The sequence below is a fragment of the Megascapheus bottae genome, chromosome 6, assembly GCF_031878675.1.
Source record: "Megascapheus bottae isolate mThoBot1 chromosome 6, mThoBot2.hap1, whole genome shotgun sequence".
NCBI lineage: Eukaryota > Metazoa > Chordata > Mammalia > Rodentia > Geomyidae > Megascapheus > Megascapheus bottae.
This window is the reverse complement of record NC_143514.1, coordinates 6,639,662-6,662,634: the sequence shown is the minus strand read 5'-3', so window position 1 is coordinate 6,662,634 and position 22,973 is coordinate 6,639,662. Positions and strand designations below refer to the sequence as shown.

The 22,973-nt window shown below is 35.7% G+C and overlaps 1 protein-coding gene across 1 annotated transcript in view; it reads right to left on the bottom strand.

The window, feature by feature from the left end:
- The window catches only part of Btbd8 (BTB domain containing 8), an 82,422-nt gene that overhangs the window by 32,023 nt on the left and 27,426 nt on the right, over positions 1-22,973 (bottom strand). The window contains exons 5-9 of the mRNA XM_090334194.1: positions 19,295-19,384; positions 9,332-9,412; positions 7,777-7,873; positions 3,372-3,460; positions 2,840-2,942 (exon numbers count right to left, since the gene is read on the bottom strand). Coding sequence (XP_090190320.1) covers positions 2,840-2,942; positions 3,372-3,460; positions 7,777-7,873; positions 9,332-9,412; positions 19,295-19,384 — 460 coding nt within the window. The remainder of the gene's footprint in view (positions 1-2,839; positions 2,943-3,371; positions 3,461-7,776; positions 7,874-9,331; positions 9,413-19,294; positions 19,385-22,973) is intronic.

Sequence of the window (22,973 nt, the reverse complement as noted above, 5' to 3'; positions counted from 1 at the left end):
ATGGCCTATACACACGTGAAGAAATGCTTGACATCTCTGGCCATACAAGAAATGCAAATCAAAATAACTTTGAGATTCTACCTAACTCCAATTAGAATGGCCATTATCAAGAAATCTAATAACAACAGATGCTGGTGGGGATGTGGCCAGGAGGGATTGCTACTACACTGCTGGTGGGAGTACAAACTTGTTCAACCACCCTGGAAAGCAGTATAGTGGTTCCTCAAAAGACTAAACATAGAGCTCCCCTATGACCCAGCAATACCACTACTTGGCATTTACCCAAATGTCCAGAAATAAGGGCATACTAAAGCCACTAGCACAACAATGTTTATTGCAGCACTATTTACATAGGGAAGATATGGAACCAACCCAGATGCCCCTTAGTAGATGATTGAATCAAGAAGATGTGGTATTTACACACAATGGAATTCTATGCTGCTGTCAGAAAGAATGACATCGCCCCATTTGTAAGGAAATGGAAAGACTTGGAAAAAAATCAGATTAAGTGAAGTAAGCCAGACCCAAAGGAACATAGGCTCAATGGTTTCCCTCATTTGTAATAATTACTATACATCTAGGACTCTCCTAGCAGAGGATTACAATAGTTCAAAACCTAGGTACATAAGGTCATATAGGATGATGCTAAATGAAAGGATCTCTAGGCTATGGAAACAAGAGTTTTAATCTTGTGTGACTGTTGTTCTTAATGTACTATGTTATTTCTCTTCTCTTCTGTTGCCCTTATGGTTAATCTTGCATTGTTACTGTATCTGACTTTGTTACCTGGTATACTGTATATATGTTTGTTTATTTGAAATAGGGAAGGGAGGGGGAAAACAATTGGGAGGGATGAGGGTAGGGAAATGGGGACACAAACCATGAGAAGGGGTATCAACGTGTGAGAAGTAATGCACCTACTACCTGGAGAAGGTAACTGTAACCCCTCTATACATTACCCCAACAATAAAAATAAATAAATAAATAATGAAAAACTAGGATACCTTGGAAAAAATCATTGAGCTGAAAAATATAGTTTATAAATTTAAAAAATCCACTAGGAGGGTTCTATAGTAAACAAACCAAAATAAGAGAAAGGATCAGCAACCTGGAGGACAAGGTCATTGGACCTTAAGCCAAGGATTAAGGAGGCCGGGATCTGAGTCACAATCTGAAGCCAGCCTGGACAGTAAATACCCCAAGACGCTTATTTCCACCAAAAGCCAAAAGTAGAGTGGTGGTTTAAGTGGTAGAATGCTAGCCTTGAGCTAAAGCTCAAGCGCCAGAGCTAGCTGAAAAAAAAGAAGGAAAGAATGAATAAAGGTTTATGCAACATCATAGATAAGATCAATATACACAGTATAGAAATTCCAAAGGAGGTAAAAAACTTGAGTCCCCAAATTTATAAAACATAATGGTTGAAAATTTTCTTTATCTAGAAAAGGAAAAGGATTTTCAGATCAAGGAGGTCCAAAAAGACATCAAATAAGATGAACACACATCTATACCAAAATACCTCTTTTTTCATATGCCAGTCTTGGGGTTTGAACTCTGGGCAAGAGATTTTAGTTCTCAAGGCTATCTTCTACCACTTTAAATCACAGCTCTATTTCCAGCATTTTGTAGTTAATTGTGTAAGAGTCTCACGGACTTTCCAGCCTAGGCTGGCTTTGAGCCATTATCCTCAGATCTTAGCCTCCTGAGTACCTAGGATTAAAAGGCATGAGCACTGGTGCCTGCCACCCATACACATTTTAATCAAATTGGCAAACTTTGACAGCAGCAAGAGAAAAGTAACTTATAATATTAAAAAAAAAAGACTAGGGGGAGTTTGGCCTAGTTGTAGAGTGCTTGCTTACCATGCACCAAGATCCGGGTTCAATTCCTCAGTACCACATATATAGAAAAAATGGTGCTTAAGTGGTAGAGCTCTAACCTTGAGAAAAAGACCAAGGACAGTGCTCAGGCCTGAGTCCAAGCCCAGGAGTGGCAAAAAAACAAAACAAAACAAAACAAAACAAAAAAAAACAACCAAAAGACTAGCAGTGTATTTTTCAGCAGAAATCATGCAGGCCAGAGGGAGTATAGAATGACATATTCAAAGTACTAAAAAGAAAACGAGCAATTAAACAAAGAACAATAACAACAACAAAAAGCTTGACAACTCAAAATATATATCTGACCAAATTATCCTTCAAAAATGAGAAGCCAGGAACTGGTGGCCCATATCTGCAATCTTAGATAGGAGTATGAAATCCAGAAGATTTTAATTAGAAGCCGCGCTCAGGGCAGGAAAGCAAAACCCTTGTCAGTTTGGCACCCATAAATACCTTCATAATTCATACTAATGTCCTAAATGGAGATGGTAACAATATATTTCTGCTTATAATGATAACTAATGACCATACAACCAACATACCAACCCCTTTTTCCCCCCAAGTCTTGTGGCTAGAACTCAGGGCCTGGGCTTTTTTGAAGCTAGGCTTTTTTGAAGCTTTTTTGAAGCTAGGGCTTTATGCTTGCTAGGCAAGCAATCTACTCACTTTGTTGAGTTCATATTATACTGTTCAGTCCATATTGTTGAGCCAATGTATAACCTCCATCTCTAGATCCTCTGTTCATGATTATATATCATCTAGGGTTCTGCGTATCTGACCAGTGAATTAGATCTTCAGGCTGGCTTCCTTTAAGTGGTCCTGAGTTATCTGGTATTGCTTTTCCAATCTAACTTTAAAAATAACATTCTATATTGACATTTCAATCACTGAGAGCACAACACAAGATCGAAGTGACTTTTTGATTGCACATAAAAAAACGTGGGAATTCAGGTTATACTTACTAAAGATTGAATCAACATATTAAGACAACTTTTCTGAATCTCAGGGGGTACATTTGCAAAGCTTCTCTCAGACCAAAATCTTGCAAAATGCTTTGCAATCCACCTGTTTAAAAAAAGGAGTTCAAATTACAGTACTGAAAATACTTCTTATTGTAAGGCAGCCATATTTTTGTTTTTAATTATAAAATTTACACCACATATGTTTGACTAGCCATTACTATTAATTTTATTAGTTCTAAGGTAGACTGATTTACATGCTTTCCTAGAAATACGTATTTTAGACCCATGTTGAGTTATGTGCACAGATTTTTAATATAACCATGATTCAGCTTCAAAAACACTGATTCTACATATCTTGAATAATATATCAGTCAATACTTTCTAGTCAACTGGTATAACTAGAGTGGCACTAAAGTACACTGAAGTATATTCAGTGCACCCAAGAATATAGCCTGAGTCTAAAACTTCCTGAAAAATTATAATAAAATAATAAAATCTCACATTAATAGCAACACTACTTAAGATAACTTACTTCATGCAGTCAGCAAAAAGACTTTCCACTCCAACTGAATGAGCAATAATGAGGCATTCTATAACAGATGTCAATGTTCTGGGAACAGGCTAAAATTGATAAAGAACATCACATTTATTCTTTTTAAATTTGTAGAGGACCAGTTGGTTCATAAAGACAATATAATTGATATACCTAAAGTATAGAATACACATATATAGTGAAAATTGGAGGAATTTTAAAATTCAGTTTTTTACACTTCTTTATTTGAAATCCACTTCTGCCCAGCACACTATTTGCAATCATTCTCTACTCAATGTCTTAAATTCTTTTGTATTTTCCTTTAAAACACCTTTCTACACATAAACCTGAATACAGGTATTTATATCAGCTTTAATTTTAAGTGTCCAAACTAGATAGCAACTCAACTACAGTTGAATGAATGGATAAGTAAACAATGCAATGGAATATTCAGCATCGAAAAATGAGCTACCAAGTCATGACAAAGACATGGAAGAAACTTTTATACACATTACTAAGTGAGTATTAGTAAGAATCTAATTTAAAATGTTAGAATATGATTTTAACTCACTAACAATCTAGAGAAAGCAAACTATGGCACAGGAAACAAAAGAGATGAATTTTCAAGGCCCTGAAAATATTCTATATGACACTCTATTGATAATTGCATGATATTATATATTTTTCTTTCTTTTTTTTTTCTTGCCAGTCCTGGGGCTTGAACTCAGGGCCTGAGTGCTGTCCTTGGGCTTTCTCAAGGCTTGAGTCTCAGCACCATTTCCAGCTCTTTTTAAGTATAATGAACCTGTGTCTTTGTGCATGCTAGGCAAGTACTCTACCACTAGGCCAAACTCCCAGCCCCAAGTTATACATTTTTCTAAATGTACAAGAGGTACAACACCCTAATGTAAACTACACTGATAATGACTAGTCATGGTGGCTTCAAATATAGCTTCCTGGTGAGGGATGTTGCTAATGGGGGAGGCAGAATAGGTAGATGGGATATCTCTATATTCCTCCTTCCACCTGGACCCATTGTAAGTGGGGTACACTTTCCTATGCTTTTGCCTCTACATGACAAGCTAGATTTAGCAGTTCTGAGACAGTTGTTCATCACATTATATACAAATTTGTATCTCTGTGTAGTATTATTAGAAGTTCATGATATTGTAAGTCCCTGAGAAAAGACTACACTAATGAGAACTAAAAGTTATATATATATATATATATATATATATATATATATCCAAAAGCATATTTATAAAAACATTATTACAATATTTAAAGTAATGAAGCTTAACAGGCCAATATCAGAAACTACACTCTCAAATGTTTCTAATCATAGTACTATTGATGACATTAAAGGTAGTAAAATATTGTAAACATATTTTCAACAAAAATAATGATAATAGGGCCGGGAGTTCGGCCTAGTGGTTAAAGTGCTTGCCTAGCATGCATGAAGACCCGGGTTCGATTCCTCGGTACCACATATAGAAAAAAAAAAGCCGGAGGTGGTGCCGAGGCTCAAGTGGTAGAGCTCTAGCCTTGAGAAAGTCCAAGGACAGTGCTCAGGCCCTGAGCTCAAGCCCAGGACTGGCAAAAAAACAAAACAAAACAAAACAAAAATAATGATAATAAAAAGAAATATATCCTGCTGTTTTAATAGAGACAACTAGCCTTCTGCAGGTTTTTGTTGTTGTTGTTGTTGTTTTTGTTGCTCATGAGGTTTGGACTTAGTGTGTAGGCACTGTCCCTGAGCTCTTTTACTCAAAGCTAGCTCTTTATCACTTTTAGGCACAGTGCCACTTCTGGTTTTTTGGTGGTTTACTGGAGAAAAAGAGTCTCATTGACTTTTCTGGTTTTGAACTAGGATCCTTAGATCTCAGACTCCTGAGTCATTAGAATTACAAGTTGGAGCCACCATCTCCCAGCTTTCATGTTCTGTTAGAAATTAAGTGGAGATCCTTTTGTGATTTGTGGGTTTCCATACCACTGTATGATATTATAACTCTCAAACTGAGTTATAATATCAGAAAATAAATAAGTAAACTTAGGTGAATTTCTGAAAGTTACCACAGCCTCATGAACAAATAGAAAAGAGAAATGACAGTGCAAAGACTACTTATAAAAGAGGTTAGTTTTACAATGTTAGACACACATAACTAGCAGATGCTACAGCTTTATTTTAATATATTAAATTCAGTAGAGTGCTGCTTTTTGTTTTTTGCTGTCTCAGGGCTTGAACTCTGGGCCTGGGCACTGTCCCTGGATTCTTCACCTCAAGGCTAGTGCTCTAACACTTGAGCCACAGCGCCACTTCCGATTTTCTAGTGGTTAATTGGAGATAAGAGTCTCACTGACTTTTGTGCCCAGTCTGGCTCTAAACTGCAATCCTCAGATCTCAGCCTCCTAAGTAGCTAGGATTACAAGAGTGAGCCACCACAGCCTGGCTAGCATGCTGCTTTAATCTCCTATCTCACATCTGAGTAAAATCTTTCCTCCTCTTCACTGACTAGGTTTATAGCTGGGGAGATCTGGAATAGGGAGCTGTCTATTCTCCTGCTCCTCCATTTCCTTCCCTCCTTCCTTCTTTCCCCCCTCCCCCCTCTCTCTCTTTTGCCAGTCCAGGGCTTCGAACTCAGGGCCTGGGAACTGCCCTTGGGCTTTCTCAAGGCTAGCACTCGATCACTTGAGCCATAGTACCACTTCTGGCTTTTTTCTGTGTATGTGGTACCAAGAAAAACCCAGGGTTCCATGCCTGCTAGGCAAGCACTTTACCACTAGGACACACTCCCTGTCTGCTCTTCTATTTTCTGAGCCTAACTCCTATGGAAAAGGGCACAGCCAGCTTCAGTTACCTTAATTAAGTACAGACTAAGATGGTAAGAGGAAGTTGTCCTTAACTATGTTCTAACTTACATGCTGGTCACTCTGGCTAACATGGTCATTCTTGTAGGAGCAGCTCAAGCTTCACTTCATCTTCTCAGTGAATAAAAACTTTTCCAATAGTTCATTACGTACAATGTTTCCAAGGTGAGACAACATTATTTAGCCCTCTATTAGTAGCCTCCAGTGTTCATGGAATCACTAAGTTCTTCCTTCTTCCCTCTGGACCCAACATAAAGTGAGTATAAAGTGGGACCTGCATCCTTTTTCTTAGCATCAAGAGAGCACTGATTTCTCCAGAAAGCTTTGTCCCTTTAGAAATCTCCATACTTGGTATATTGTCACTGGCTTCTCAGGCTTATTTCAACCTCCCCCAAGAAATGTTTTCCCACTTTCTTTTCTGCTTGAATATAAGCTCCAAGGTAAGCTGGATTTACAGATAGAGTAGATGGCCATCTGGGAGATAAGATATCATCTCATCACAGCTACACTTTATTTATGATGCACTTGCATCTCCCTCCTAACTTGTACTTGGCTAGGGAGATGGGGAGGCAAATTAAAGAGAAGCTTTCTTCAAAATTCTTCACTCCATAAACCTGAAGAAATAAGAGCAGTCCCCTTTCTTTCAATTCCCTTAATTAAAGAGGCTGGAGTAAACTGTACATTAAAGGTAGTTAAGGAGTTCATTAACACTCAGTAAACCTTGCCCAGGAATTCACTGTGATAGTAATGGATCCAACTGCTCATGGTTCTTTTTATAACATATGGATTGTTTCCTTAGATATAACGTATAGGGAGATAGGAAAAATTCTATGCAATACTCACAAAAATTCTATCTAATTTAAGTATCATTAAAATAACCAATTTGAAGTTATACAATGCTTATTATCAAGTTCCCAAGAAGAAATACAATGCAAACAATTCTTATAAAATTGCAGAAATACAAATAACAAGACAAATAACCTACAATTGAAGTACATTATAACAATGACAAACCTAAGTATAATGTGCAAAATGGGTTGGAAATTCATAGTTTAAAATCTTTATTTGGAGAGCCAACTGACATCACATGAACTAAAATTTAAAAATGGCACTCAAATTTTACCTGGGAAGGACTAGGTTTCATCCCAAGTAAATACTGCAGAGGTATAGAAGGGATGAATGCAACTAATGAAGTACCTGTATAGCTCTCAGATTAATAAAAGTGACTGTAATTCTTGCCTTTCTTTCTCCTCCTACCAAACCCTATGTTCCAGAAATACACTCTGAGTTATATGGGACATTCTTACCTCCTTTTAAAAAACCCTTCCACATAAATTTATTTTATCTAAAATTATTGAAAGTGGTTTCTGATTTTTTGAAAGCATATTACACATTATTTCTCTACTGGAGCTTCCATTACTAAAGACAGATTTAATATTTTTTAATATTTAAAGCACTATTATTATCAAAGTTAAAAATCTAGTAGTTAATAATGGGTACTTTAATGTGCTGGGTAAAGATTTCTGAGAATAATTACCTTCTGAAAGAAATTACAGTAATCTCTTCTTAAAATATAGATTGCTACTTCTTTTAATCCTTCTAGTCCATACATATCAGCCACATTGAGTATCTGTCTAAAATAAAAATAGATGTGCTGTTAATTCTCAAATTTAATATCAAAGCACAATATACAGTAATTTCTGATAAAATATTTAGAAAAGAGAATCTGAATTCTTTTAAGTCTACCTTTTGTTTTACCTAATATATATTCCTTATGGATTATACAAAGGACACAGGGCAAGAGTTCGAAGTACTGACACATGATTTCCTTAGCGATAAATAACAAAAAAATATTGAACTTTGTTCAAGATGTTCTCATATGTTCGGTGACATACAGTGCAAATGAAACTGCTTTGATAGCTATATATCTTATAAAATTATAATTAATTTTTGCACTTACTACTTGACAAATGTAACTGTAACCCCTCTATACAATATCCCAACAATAAAAATATAACTAATTTATATAATAAAATCTGGAAAAGGATTTATTGATGCTTATTATATTGAAAATGCCTATTAACCATTCTAAGATTAGAGACAGCATCTATGACTAGAGTATTCCCTTTCATTTAGTAAGCAATACAGAATATCTACACATACTTTAGGTACACAGGAAGCCTAGGAGCCTTCAGAGCAGGAAAAATTTCATGTAAATTGCTAAAGGATAAAACTTATGTAACATACATAAATATGTATTTAATATATTTACTTATTCTGTTCAAATTAAAGGAAATCCAGTAAATTTTTTAATGGAAAGGCACCTTATACTTGTTTGATGTTAAAACAGCAAGAAAAGGAGAAAAATTTGAAAAATTAGAACAGTGTGGTAGATAGTGGGACTTTATTCTTCAACAGTATTTTAGGACCTTTCAAATAGTATTTTACTATAAAATATGTAAGATTTGTTGGTTATTTGTTGGTTGTGGAGCTTCAACTCTGGGCTTGGGCCATGTCCCTAAGCTCTCCAGCTCAAGGCTGGCACTCTATCACTTAAGCCACAGCACCATAAGAGTCTCATGGACTTTTGTGCCTACACTGGCTTTGAACCGTGATCCTCAGATTTCAACCTCCTGAAGTCACTAGGATTACAGATGTGAGCCATCTGCACCTGGCTAAAATCTTATAAATTAAAAAAAAATAGTGTGGCCAGAGGCATGACTCAAATGGTAGAATACAAGAGTAAGTGAATTAAAATTCCTGTACAACAACAACAAAAAAGAAAAATTATTCAAAGATTTACTGGCTGATCAACTTTATTTTATAAGAACTTACTTATTTTTCAAGTGAAAAATAAGGTTCTTCTAACATAATCTCTCTACATAAAAGCTTTTGAATATTATTGAGTTATCTTTTCTTCTAAATAAATATTGTTTTTAGTTATTCCCCAAATATACTCTAAAATAGAACAAACTAGATAATAAAAGTGAAGCTTATCCTTCATTGACATTTTGCAATGTACTTCAACAAAGCAGAAGCTATAAAGTATTAAAATTTAAAAATTCTTCAATTTATTAAAAAGTAATACTTACCCAACATTTGCTTTGTCTGGAAAATCCAAAGTTCCTCCATATATAAAATGCATCATAACATTCATTTCTACATGGTTTATGCTGTAAAATAAAATAAGACTCAAATCCAGAAAGAATTAGTTTAACTAATACATTATCTTATTTTTCTGTACACTTTTAGACAAGATAGAGTTCTAGTCTTCACTTTTCAAATAACACTCAGGTATATCATTAATTTAAGATGAACTGTAGCTATGGATTTTTATAGAGTATAAAATAGGTTATATTATCAAATTCATTGCTTATTTTTTGAGCATCTTCTTCGACATACTTTAGAGTTAGAAATGACTTTACTATCCAACATCAGGATCATTAACTAATTCTCTCTTTTGCTGGCACTGTAACACAATAGCAGAGCTCATACTTAGCACATACAAGGACATGAGTTATACCTAAAACAGTTCTTACAGAACAATCCTTTCCTTAGCACCTTTAATAAATAGCCTCTGGTTTGCTTAAAGATAGACAATTCTACTCATTAGAAAGACATCTGCTATGCACAATGTTTTTAACCTGTTATATATATATATGTATTAAGTGGTTATATATAATGTAATTTGTATGTAATATCTGACCCTACTTTGGTCAATGTCTTCATTACAGCAAAAAAAAAAAGTACTAAGACTGACTTAAATGGTAGGGAGTGATAATCTTCATGACTTACTAATTAATGTATCTCAAATTCTGCATCAATGGACCCTAGGATAGTTTAAACATAGTTTGTTCCAAAATTTGTGTTGAAATTTAATCTCCATTATAAGACACTAAAAATATGATCTGGTGATTAAGACTCAGTCATTATGAATCAATGAATGCATTTATAGATTATCTCAGAAGATGATCTGTTATAAAAGCCAGTTTGACTAGGTTTTTTTCTTTTTTGCCATATGATGCCTTGTGCTACTACCAGATGGTGAGGCATCAACCAAAACCATAAGGCAAATTATAAGCTTCCTTTCATCTTTCCCTTTATAAAAAACATTTTTATTATATTTTATTGTTGGGGTAATGTAAAGAGGGGTTGCAGTTACATTCATCAGGTAGTTACATTACCTCTTGAACCTTGATACCCCTTCTCATGTTTTTGGCCCCCTTTCCCTTCCCCCATCCCCTCCCAATCATCTTGTTTTCCCCTTCCCATCCCTATTTCAAATAAATAAACATATATACAATATACTAGGTAACAAAGTCAGATACAGTAACCATATGAGATTGGACTCAGAATTGCCTGATAATCACTATGTAGTCCAGTTGGCTTCAAAGTCATGATGCACCTGCTTCAATCTCCCAAGTGCTGGGGTTGCAGGTGTGCATCACAATGCTTACACCTACCTACCATGTCTGTCTTTCTGGCTCTCTTTAAATAACTTACCTAGTGTGTGGTATTGTGTTTTCGCAACAACAAAGGCATCCTCCTCCCAACCCAAACTCTGTTTTTGCTTTTTTGTTTTATTTTTTTTTGTTTTTGTTTTTGCCAGTTCTGGGCTTAGACTCAGGACCTGAGCATTATCCTTGGGTTTTTCTCAAGGCTCTACCCTTTGAGCCACAGCACCACTTCTGGCTTTTTTCTATGTATGTGGTACCGAGGAATCAAACCTGGGACTTTGTGCATGCTAGGCAAGCACTCTACCACTAGGCCAAACTCCCAGCCCCTGTTGTTGTTTTTTTGAATTGTCTATGAAATTTAAAATGTCTGTCTTGTTGACAGAATTGCCTTAGGGCACCTATGTTGAAGCAATGGGAAGAGGTACCAGATGGATTGACTTAGAGTTATACAGTAAACCAAACAATGCTGGCTCTTGTATTATGGAACATTCTACTCTTTTAAATTATTTTTGCCAGTCCTGGGGCTTCAACTCAGGGATTAGGCACTGTCTCTGGGCCTCTCTGTGTTCAAGGCTAGTGCTCTCCACTTGAGACACAGTACCGTTCTGGCCTTTTCTGTTTATGTGTACTACGGAATCAAACCCAGAGCTTCATGAATGCTAGGCAAGCACTCTACCACTAAACTAGATTCCCAGGTTTGTTTTAATAGTTTTTATAACTAATGAAAGAAATTGTTTTCCACTTCATCTGCTGGTTACTGTGTTTCCATCTAAACAAGAAATATGCTATTTATTGGAATTTCCCTGAAAACTCTCCGATGTTATACATCTAGATGTAATTGAGAATCTAAGGTTCATCGAATCCTTTTTCTTATTATATCCTATCATTTAAACCTTCAAGGAGTACTTAAACTTAGAGAGCTAAGGCCTGTTTCAGCTTCTTATTTTCTGAGCTATGTCAGTATCCTCTCATATAAGTTTCCTGCTTAAAATCTACTTGCTTTCTACCTCCCACAATGTTGAGAGTAACTTTGCTAGTATGTGAAAGTTATGGGCATTCACTTATAAAACTCAACTCTTCTTCAAAGAAGAAGAGTTGGACTTCAAAGAAGTCCAAATTCTATTTATACACAATGGAATTCTATGCAGCCATCAGAAAGAACGACATCGCCCCACTTGTAAGGAAATGGAAACACTCGGAAAAAATTTAAGTGAAGTAAGCTAGACTCAAAGGAACATAGGCTCAATGGTTTCCCTCATTTGTCATAATTAGTATAAACTTTGGACTCTCCTAGCAGAGGTTTACAATAGGGCAAAACCTAGATACATAAGACCATATGGGATGAGGTTAAATGAAAGGACCTCTAAGATACAAAAACAAGAGCCATATAAGGTGTGACTGTTGTTCTTAATGTAGTGTTATTTCTCATCTCTTTTGTTGTCCCTTGGTTATCTCATATTGTTACTGTATCTTACCTTATCATCTGATATATTGCATATATGTTTATTTGTTTATTTCAAATAGGATAGGAAAGGGGGGAAAACAAGATGAGGGGAGGGGGTGGGGGAGGGAAATGGGGACAAAAACATGAGAAGGGATAGCAATGATTGTTAAGTAATGCACCTTCTATCTGGAGAATATCATGTAACCCTTTTATTAATTACAATAAAAAAGTCCAAATTCTTCAGCTTCTTACACAGCCCTGTATCATTTGCCTCTACTCCTTTCTCTCTAGTAAATAGTCCAAGGTAAATGAACATACTCATTTTTTTAAAATTTGAACTACTTATAATCCCTTACATATCCAGTCCTTCCGGCCTTAGAACCTTTCCCTCTCCACTAATTCCACCTTTTATACATAAGACATGCGGCTCTTTATACCTGACTATTTCTCTAGTACTCCCAAGACAAAATAACAAAAAGAGTAACTAAAATTTATTAAGACTTATAAGCCAGTCACTGAACTAATTATGCAGTTTTAATGTTACCTGTTCATTCAATCATCAACACTCAATACTAAATGCTACTTTAAGTCTTTGTTTATAGATTCAGAAACTGAAATTACCTAAGATTTTTGTCTCTACCCAAGGTTAAATGGTTAGTGTTGCACTACAAATTAAATCTACACAGAACCACTCCAAAGCCTGGGCTCCTAAGCAGCAGTTTACACATATTTTATTATTTTATTTTTCCAGTTGACTTCAGTATCTTTGTTTATGTCTTTGTCTTTCTTGACTGTGTCCTACAAAGCGAGTACCACTGTTTCACTCCTGGATCTCTAGTACCAGGTGATTGCCATTCATTAAATGATGCTCCAAAATTCCCCCCATCCCTTTGCCATACTACTGGAGGTCTGCAGTAGAATCTCTTTGAAGACAGGGCTGATAAGCTCACGGGTTATTAAACACAGCACTTACCATCTGCAAGGAATTAAAGAAAAAAGGCAAAAAGAAAAGATGTCTAAAAGGGTAAGATTGCATCTTATTTAAAATAGTGTGTTCAATAACTATTTGGCAAATGATATATTAGGATATTTACAAAAGAATCCAAATCATCTTTCCAAATCTTCAGAGGAATAGTTAAAATATTAAAATTATTTAACAATTTTCATTGGCCTTTCTATGGCTAAGTATTGTTTTCTGTGAATTCAGAACTCTGCAATTTTAATACACACCTTTAAAATGTTCACTTATATACTATGGATATGACATTTAATCTAAAAATAATTAAGTCATATCTGTAGTCTGCTAATCTAAAACACGAGCATAGTTAGTAGAATATATACACTATTCAATATACTTTTCCTCAGACTGATTTCTCAAGAGCCATTCCTATCAGTATCAATGGACACTGGTTGCTTATAATAAAAGTATAGTTTAAGACTTGGCATATTTAAGCAAAAAAATAATGACTAAACAAGTCATTTTATTAAATAAGTGGCACAATCTAGATACCTGTGCCTATACATCAATAAATGATAACTAAGAAAACTGCATAAAACTGTTTTCCTGCTGCCTTGGCAGATGTGTTAGTAAACTGCATATTAGATTGTAGGTAATTTGTATTTTTACTAAATGTCTATAAAGATATATCAACTGATCTAGAAAAGCAACAAATTACTCTAGGATCCCACAGTGTCAACAGAAGGATTTAAAGTACTATTTCAACTAAAATGTAGCTTGTAGTAGCCCACAAACATGGCATATGCTCACCTAGAAAACAACAACTGATGAAAGGACAGAGATTCAAGCTCAGTGACTAAACACACACTTGCTGTGTGAAACCTCTGTGCTTTGTTGTGTGCCTTCCAAACACCTTATGTATTTGATAGGGGCTTCAGTCAGTTAGCCATTCACAATTCATCTAATAATAGGCTCTGTTCTTGACCTCAAGAGATAAAAGAAGCTTTCATTCTAACGGGAGAACATGTATAATAGGTAAAACAAATACATAAAGATGATTTTGATAGGGAAAAGTAACATGAGGAAACACTACGAAAGAGAATACTCCAGCACTATAAAAAAAGAACTAAAGCTAGATGCAGTCGGTGGCTCATGCTGCAATCTTACCTTCTACAGACAGATACTGAAAGGACTGAAGTTGAAGGCCAACATGAATAAGATGATTTTAAGAATACCATATCTCAAATAAGGAAGCCAAGTGTGGTGAAATTTGTCTAACATCTTAGCTATGCAGGAGCACAGACTTCAAAATTAATGTAAAGCAAAATGGATTAGGGGCATGGCTCAAGTGGTAGAGGACCTGCCTAGGCAGCCCAAGGCCCTTAGTTTAAGGGAGAAATGAACTTACTGGAGGAAAGACCAAACAAATAAGCAGGAGAACAATACAAAAGGAAGTCATAGAGCCTCGTAGGTAAATGGTAAAAAAAAAAATTTGGCAAACCAAAATTCTGTGATGAGAACACATGGAAGGATTTTATTCAGACAAGATAAAAGGCTCCTTCACATAATTGTTGGTTCAATTTCCATTATACCATATGGGAAACATTCTCTTCCTCTTAGAAGAATAGGAGAATTTCTTTCCTACTATAACCTTCCATTCTTCTATTTTAAGTCATGGGTAGAATTAGGATTATATAACTTTACTGTTCCCACATCAATTTTCTGAAGGCTATATCTCTTGAAAAATACAATGTGCATTAGAACTCTGAGTAACACTGAAAATACTGTAGTTCTTTTTGTAAGTACAAACAAGATTTCATTTTAATCTATTTGTACAAAACCATCCTGCAGACATGTAACAGCTAGCTGCACAGTTCCCAAAGAAGCTGCTGACCATGCAAAGCAGTCACTGATTTTCTGGTACTGAGAAATGGACCTCACATAAGCTGTGTTTTTGTTTTGTTTTTCTCAGAAAATAAGAATGATCTAATTTAGGGGAAGAAGAGAAAGACAAATGTCAATGAGAAATACATATTATATACCAAGCATGAGGCCAGATTCTTCCATTACTCTATCTCTTTCAATACTTTCAACATCCTCAGAAAGCTCAAGAAACTTAAGGAATGTCCCTAAGGTCATATAAAAAGCTACTGCAACATGTAGAACTTCCTATAAGGAACCCAAAGTTTACCATCTCTCTATCACACTACAGTGCTCATAAGAACATCGATCCAAGTTTATAAATGTTACTGGGAAAATAGAATTTATTCTATAGATTACCTTACTGTTATAAAAAAAAGGGTTTTTTTTTTGTGTGTGGGGGGGGTGGTGGTGGTGGTAATGGGGCTTGAACTCTGGACCTGGGTGCTGTCCCTGAGCTCTTCAGCTCAAGGCTACCTCCCTACCCTCAAGCTAATCCCCATTTTCTAGAAATTAATTGGAGATAAGAGTCTCTAGGTCTTTAATGCCCGGGCTGGCATTGAACCATGATCCTTAGATCTCAACCTCCTGAGTAGCTAGCATTACAAGCATGAGCCACCGCACACAGCTAAAAGATTTTTTTTTAAGTACAATTTCTCAATCTCTATTAACATTCTAACAACTTTGCAGCCCACTACTAAAATTTGCAGTGACAATCTGAGATACTCAATTTGATATATGGTACAATAGGGAAAGAAAAAATGTATCATAATATTGTATGATGATAACAAAGATAAAGGATGCAAATAAAATTATGTATCCAGACTGATGCTGGTGGCCCATGCTTGTAAACCTAACTACTCAGGAGACTAAGATATGAGGATCATAATTTGAATCTAGCCTGGGCAGAAAAGTCCCTACAAGACTCTTATCTCCAATTAATCACTCAAAAACCAGAAGTGGCACTATAGCTCAAAGTGGAGTGCTAGCTTTGAGCTAGAGAGTTCAGGGACAGTGCACAGGCCCTGCGTTCAAACCCTATAGCTGACCCCAAGGCCCAATGCCCAACGCCCAACATACACACACACACACACACACACACACACACACACACACACACACACACACACACGCACGCACAATGTATCCTCCAGGAGATACTTTCACCTTTCATTTTAGTATTAAAAAATCTCTCTCTAGGGGCTGGGAGTTTGGCCTAGTGGTAAGAGTGCTTGCCCTGAGTTCAAGCCCCAGGGCTGGCAAAAAAAGAAAAAAGAAAAACAAAAGAAAATAAAACCTTTCTTTAGGCTGGATGTGGTGGTTCACGCCTATAATCCTAGCTACTCAGGAGGCTGAGGCTGAGGCTGAGATCTGAGGAGCCAGGCACTAAAGTCCATGAGACTCTTATCTTCAATTAACCACTAGAAAACCAGAAGTGGCACTGTGATTCAAGGGGCAGGAGGGCGGTAGCCTTGAGCTGAAGAGCTCAGCGGCAATGTCCAGGCCCAGAGTTTTAAGCCACACAAACAAAAAAAAGAAAAAGAAAAAGAAAAAGAAAAAAAAGAAAAGAAAAGAAAGAAAAGAAAAGAAAACCTTTCTTTATCAGGCAAGATAAAGGAGCTAAACTAAAAAGAAATATGTTTTCATTTCTGGGGCAATAGCATTATAAGTGTATTTGACTGTTAAGAATGAAGGTCTACTGGTAATACAACAGCCTTAGGTAAGATGATAACCCAGTAAGGACTAGCACCTTATTTATCACGAGAGGGGAATATACTGTAATAAGCAGGTGTGGCACAGTAATATCATGTAGGTTATTTGATGGGTAATACTTTGAAGCTAACAAGGAACTTTTACTTGGTTTTCCCTTCAACTAGCTACTAAAATTGGTCTGTCAAGTCATATTGGTTGTCATCATATTACGGGAGGAAATATTTATCTATCATCTTCATCATGAATTAAAGATAGATAATTAGAGGTAAGAAGAGTGGCTGGTCCTCCTGTCTCTGTCTGTCTGTCTGTCTGTCTCTCTCTCCATATATATATGTGTATATATATATATATCAGTTCTGGGGCTTGAACTCAGGGCCTGAGCATTGTCCTTGGGTTTTCTTGAGACTAGAACTCTATCACTTGAACCACAGCATCATTTCCAGCTTTTTTCTATATATGTGGTTCCAAGTAATCAAACCTGGGTCTTTGTGCATGCTAGACAAGCACTCTACCACTAAGCCAAACTCCTGGCCTCCTATGTCTTTTTTTATAGCTCCTCTGGATTGAAAAGCCTGAGTGTGTGAAATGTTTCATCTTTCATACAAGTAACTAAGGAATAGTGAAGGAAAAAGAAAATGACTCCCTTATCCTTATTCCTATTACTAAACTCAGTTCCAAATGTCTTATCTTCACATCCCAATCTTATTCCATTGTTCACTGATGTATCTACAGGAACATCAGGTTCAATGAGATAAAATTTGAGAATCTCTGATTCAGACAGCAGAGAAGAAGATTCTGAGCTAGCTCAAGAAAGCATGCAAAAGGAAAACATAATTTCTTCAATCTACTGCAATAGATTGAACTCTGAATTAAGAATCGAGGAGCATGTGATTTAGAAATTCAGTGGAAGACTCATTTACTTGAGACCTGAAACTTCTCTGATCTTGTTAACAGTCATTTGTAATATGTGAATTTATCTTTTCTATCTCAGCCTAAAAACTGAAGGACACAGTGAACTAAAGAAAAGAAGCTATAAAGGATATCATGCATTATTATTGCTGAGGGCAGGATCTACAGGGGAAAAGGAACAAAAATTATCAGGATCTATTGGGGAAAAGAAACAAAAATACATATAATAGTTATCAGGTAGTTTAAATTGTCATTAATCTATAAGAAATTTTTAAGAGTTTTTCCAATATAAGCATCAGGTATGTGCTCTCTATAAAAGACTTTCTTCTGCTGAGGAATAGAATCCCATAATCATGTACTTTTTTTTTTTTAACCTTTTATTAACAGAGCACAAACACGTCATTTTTTTTTCCAGTCCTGGGGACTGAACTCAGAGCCTGGGCACTGTCTTTGGGCTTTCTCAAGGTTAGAGCTCTACCACTTGAGCCTAAGTACCACTTCTGGCTTTTTTTCTATGTATGTGGTACTGAGGAATTGAACCCGGGTCTTTGTGCATGCTAGGCAAGCACCCTACCACTAGGCCAAACTCCTGGACCCTGGTATTTTTTTTTTTAATTTTAAATATCAAGCTGGTATAGTGAACAGCTACAATCTAAGCTATATGAGAGGATTAGGAAAATGATAGTCCAAGCCAAGCCAGAACAATAATAACAAAAAGTAAGACTGCATCTGAAATACGATTAAAGCAAAAAAGATTGGAGCATGGGTTAAATGGTTGAGTATTTTCATGGAAAGTACAAGACCATAGTTCAAACCACAATAAATATTTTAAAATATCTAAAATATATAAAACTCAGCTCGTGGATAAGTTTATAAAACTATATATAAAAAAAGAAAATCCTTAGGATCGTTACATTTAACAAACCCAATCACTATCACTACCTTTCCTAAATTTAGTGGATATTTTAAATTCATCAAAAAGACAGTATGATGCATACATACATCGTTACGTTGTTTCAAAAGTCATGTTAAAATTTTATCAATAGATCCATCTATGCACTCCTTTTACTTACAGAATAAACCTTTTAGCCTTACATTTAAATATTCATAATTAGAAACTATCTTTTATGGACTAAATGTATCCTTCTTTAAATCATTGGTAAAACCCTAACCACCTAGTATATTTGGAGATGGGGTACTCAACAGAGTAATTAAGTTGAAATTTGATCATAAAGGTGAAGCCTAGATTATATAGTATAAATGCTATTATAAGTTATCCTGAGAGTTCTGTCTCAGAGTACACACACAGGAAAAGCCACACAGCAAGAAGGTAGCTGTCTACAACCCAGAGGAAGAACTCTTAGCAGCCACCAACTTTACTGACACCTTCATTTTAGACTTTCAGTCCCTAGAATTCCAAGGGAGTTGATTTTTGTTGTGTAAGCCACTTGGTTTTGATATTTTCTTAGTGCTTGAGCCTATCTCTGTTACTCAGTGCTCCTACTATCTCATGTTCAGAAAATATACTCTGTTGAGTTCTACTAAATAAGAAATATTTCACTGTATGGGGAAATCAGATTCATAAAAAGTACTTTGTATGAAGTATTATTTGTAATAACTTGCAGTCAAGCTGCCTTGCAAAAATTATACTTACCCTTGAAGAGTAATATATTCTTGAGAACTTTCAGCCCAACAGCCACTCAGCATTGCAGCAAAGTAACTAGATCTGGCACTTAAAATGGCCCTAGAGGCAGAGGGGAGGAACACGGGTAAATCATGAGGTATTGTGTAAACTGTAATTTTTATATAGATTTTTATAATCCCTTAAGACATAACCACCTATTTGTCTTGTAAGTTTTGTTGTAATAATCTTAAGTATTTATTTGTTTAAAACATTAACTCAAGGGCTGGGAGTATAGCCTGTTGGTAAAGTGCTTGCCTAGCATGCACAAAGCCCTCAGTTCAATTCCCCAGTTCCACATACACAGCAAAAGCCAGAAACGGTGCTTTGCCTCAAGTGTAGAACACTAGCCTGGAGAAAGCTCAAGGACAGTGCCCAAGCCCTGAGTTCAAGCCCCAGGACAAGAAAAAATATTAACTCAAAAGATGGGCTTCATATTTCACAGAAGGTTGGAGAATGAGGTTCATGAGTTTGAGACCAGTTTGGGCTATATAACAAGACCCTGTCTCAAAACATTAATAAATAAAAGTAAATAAACAAAATGAAACATTAGTGCCCATATTATCACTTTTCTCCCTTGAAATTTTTTTCATTTTTCATTTTAATTTTTGTACTGCTCATAGGGCTCAAACTCAACCTCCGCACTGTCTCTGAGCTCTTTTATTCAAGGTTCTAGCACTTGAGCCACAGCTCCACTTCTGGCTTTTTGCTTGTTAACTGGAGATAAGACTCATATAGACTATCTTGCCTTTGCTGGCTTTGAATTGTGATCCTAGGTTCTTAGCCTCCTGAGAAGCTAGGATTCTAACAGGCTTGAGGTATAGGTGCCCAGCTGAAATTTCTTTAGTTTCAATGGTAACAAAATTTTCCTTGACTAAGATAAATAACCAATAACTTACAAATGGAGAAATAAATTATCCATAAAAAAGAACGTAAAATTACTATTTTGTCAATTAAAATTTTATAAAAAAACCCATAAGTACAAAGGTTCTAAGTTCTAGGACTTCTAATTATGCTGAAGAAAGTCAATTTTAGGTTTCAGAAAATGACTGAAGAGTTATCTCCTTTTGAAATGCTGTCTTCACAAATAAAATATTAATTTATTGTTTTAGCCTAACAAATATCTACTGACTTCTGTTAGGCATTAGGATGGAATGGAAGAATGGAGGATAGGCAGAAGGGGAAGATACTTTCAGCAATGTTTAGTTATATATACCTATGCATATGAATAAATATCTACATACATCCCTATATACATATGTATATGAAAAACCTAAATATATATCTATATATCAAGCAGGTCATATATGTGTCTCTATGTAAGTATAAATATGTATATTTGCTTATATATAAATGTAAATATGAATTATATCATATTTAGGGATGTTTATTTTAGGAAAACCCAATGAAACTTTTATCTTGAATTAACCCCAAAAAGCTAGAGGTGGAGCTGTGGCTCAAGTGGAAGAGTGCTAGCCTCAAACACAAAAGGCAGAGTGCATAGGCCCTGAATTCAAGCCCAGGACTGGCACACACACAAAAAGGTAAAAATATGTAAAAAGATGGATCATAGAAACACTAATCACAAGAAAATAGGAACAGTTAACAACAAAGTAAACATTACAACAAGGGTTAAAAAGAGAAGAACCATATTTTAAAAGGGGATCAGTTCCTCATGAGAAAATAAGGCTCCAAAATGTATATTTAGTAAATAAGAACTGCAAAATATATATCAATCAAAAACTGATGATGTGGGGCCAGCAGTTTTGCCTAGTGGTAGAATGCTTGCCTAGCAAGATCTGGGTGGTACCACATACACAGAAAAAGCTGGAAGTGGTGCTGTGGCTCAAATGGTATAGCTCTAGCCTTGAAAAAGCTCAAGGACAGTGCTCAGCCCAGGTTCAAGCCCCAGGACTAGCAAAACAAAACAAAAAAAACCCATGAAGCTAAAGGTACAAACAAATTCAGTTATAGATGGAGACTTCAATACTCTCCTCAGAAATTAACAGAACAGGTAGAAAAGTTTAGTGAAGATGTGAACAATAACTGTCTTGACATTTCTAGAACACTCTAACTCAGTAGAGCAGAATATACACTCTTGTCAAATATACTGGGACATTCGTAAGGACAGACCAGACCATATTTTGTGCCATCAAACAAGCTTCACCAAATTAAAGTCAACTAAAGAACATAAAATGTGTTTTCAGACCAGACCATATTTTGTGCCATCAAATAAGCTTCACCAAATCAAAGTCAACTAAAGAACAAAATGTGTTATCTGATTAAACAAGAATTAAACTAGAAATCAATATTGAGAACATACCTTAGAAATTCCCAAGTAATCAGAAGTTAAACATTCTTTGAGACAATCTATTGGCAGTGAAGAAATTAATAGGAAAATTTGAAAATACTGAGTAAAAGAAATACAGTACCTCAAAATTTGTGAGAAGCAACTAAAGCAGTGCTTAAAGGGAAACAATTTACTTTTAAATGCATATATTAGAAAAGTAAAAAATTTCCACATCAATGATACAAGAATCCATTTTAAGAAATTCAAAAAGCATGAACTAAACCTAAAGTAAGCTGCAGGAAATTAATAGAGCATGAACAAAGTGATTATTTAATGTACTGTTTGCTATATAATTTTTGTTTTTCTATAAAAGAGTTAAATATAGTGTCTTTGGAATATGATTAAGCCAATCTAAATAGACTAGAAAATATTTAGCATTCTATGATAGCTTCCTAAAACATGGTAACCCAAATGAGAAATAAGATAATGATAAAATATATTTATGGGCCGGCACAGTGGCTCATGCCTGTAATCCTAGCTACTCAGGAGACAGACCTGAGGATCAAGGTTCGAAGACAGCCAGGGCACAAAAGGACCTGTGCCTCTTATCTCCAATTAACCTCTAGAAAATGGAAAGTGGGGCTTGGCTCAAGGGTAAGGAAGTAGCCTTGAGCTGAAGTGCTCAGGGACAGTGGCCTGGACCAGGGTTAGTGTGGTAGCCTTGAAGTGAAGAGCTCAGGGACAGGGCCCAGGCCAAATTCAAGCCCTATGTGCTTGTTTACTTCAAATCCATTCTATAGAAATTACCATGTTAACAGAAACTTTGCCATGACAGTCTTTTCTAATACATTAATTTTACTGAGTTTTAATACATATAATCCATCTCATCTTCCATACTTTATTCCTAACTTTATTAATCTCAGCATCAAACATAATGCAGGTTCTAGTTACAATAGATGAGGGAAACCGTGCAACCTATGTTTCTTTGGGTCTGGCTCACTTAGCCCAATACAATTTTTTTCAAGTATTTCCATTTTCTTACAAATGGTACAATATCATTCTTTCTGATAGAAGTACAGAATGTGCCTATAACTCTATAAATAAACAGTCTGATGGTAAAAGACAAAAAAGTTACACTTGGACATGATAAATTATACAGGACTCTAAACATTCACACAGTGAGACCAAAGGAGGATATTCTTAGGAGAGGAACACAAAGGCTCAACAGCTATGGGCATATGATCATATAAAATATTGTTTATCAACCAGGAGCCTGTAATCCTACTTATTCAGGAGGCTGAGATCTGAGGATCATGGTTCAAACTCAGCCTGAGCACTAAAGTCCCATGATACTCTTATTGC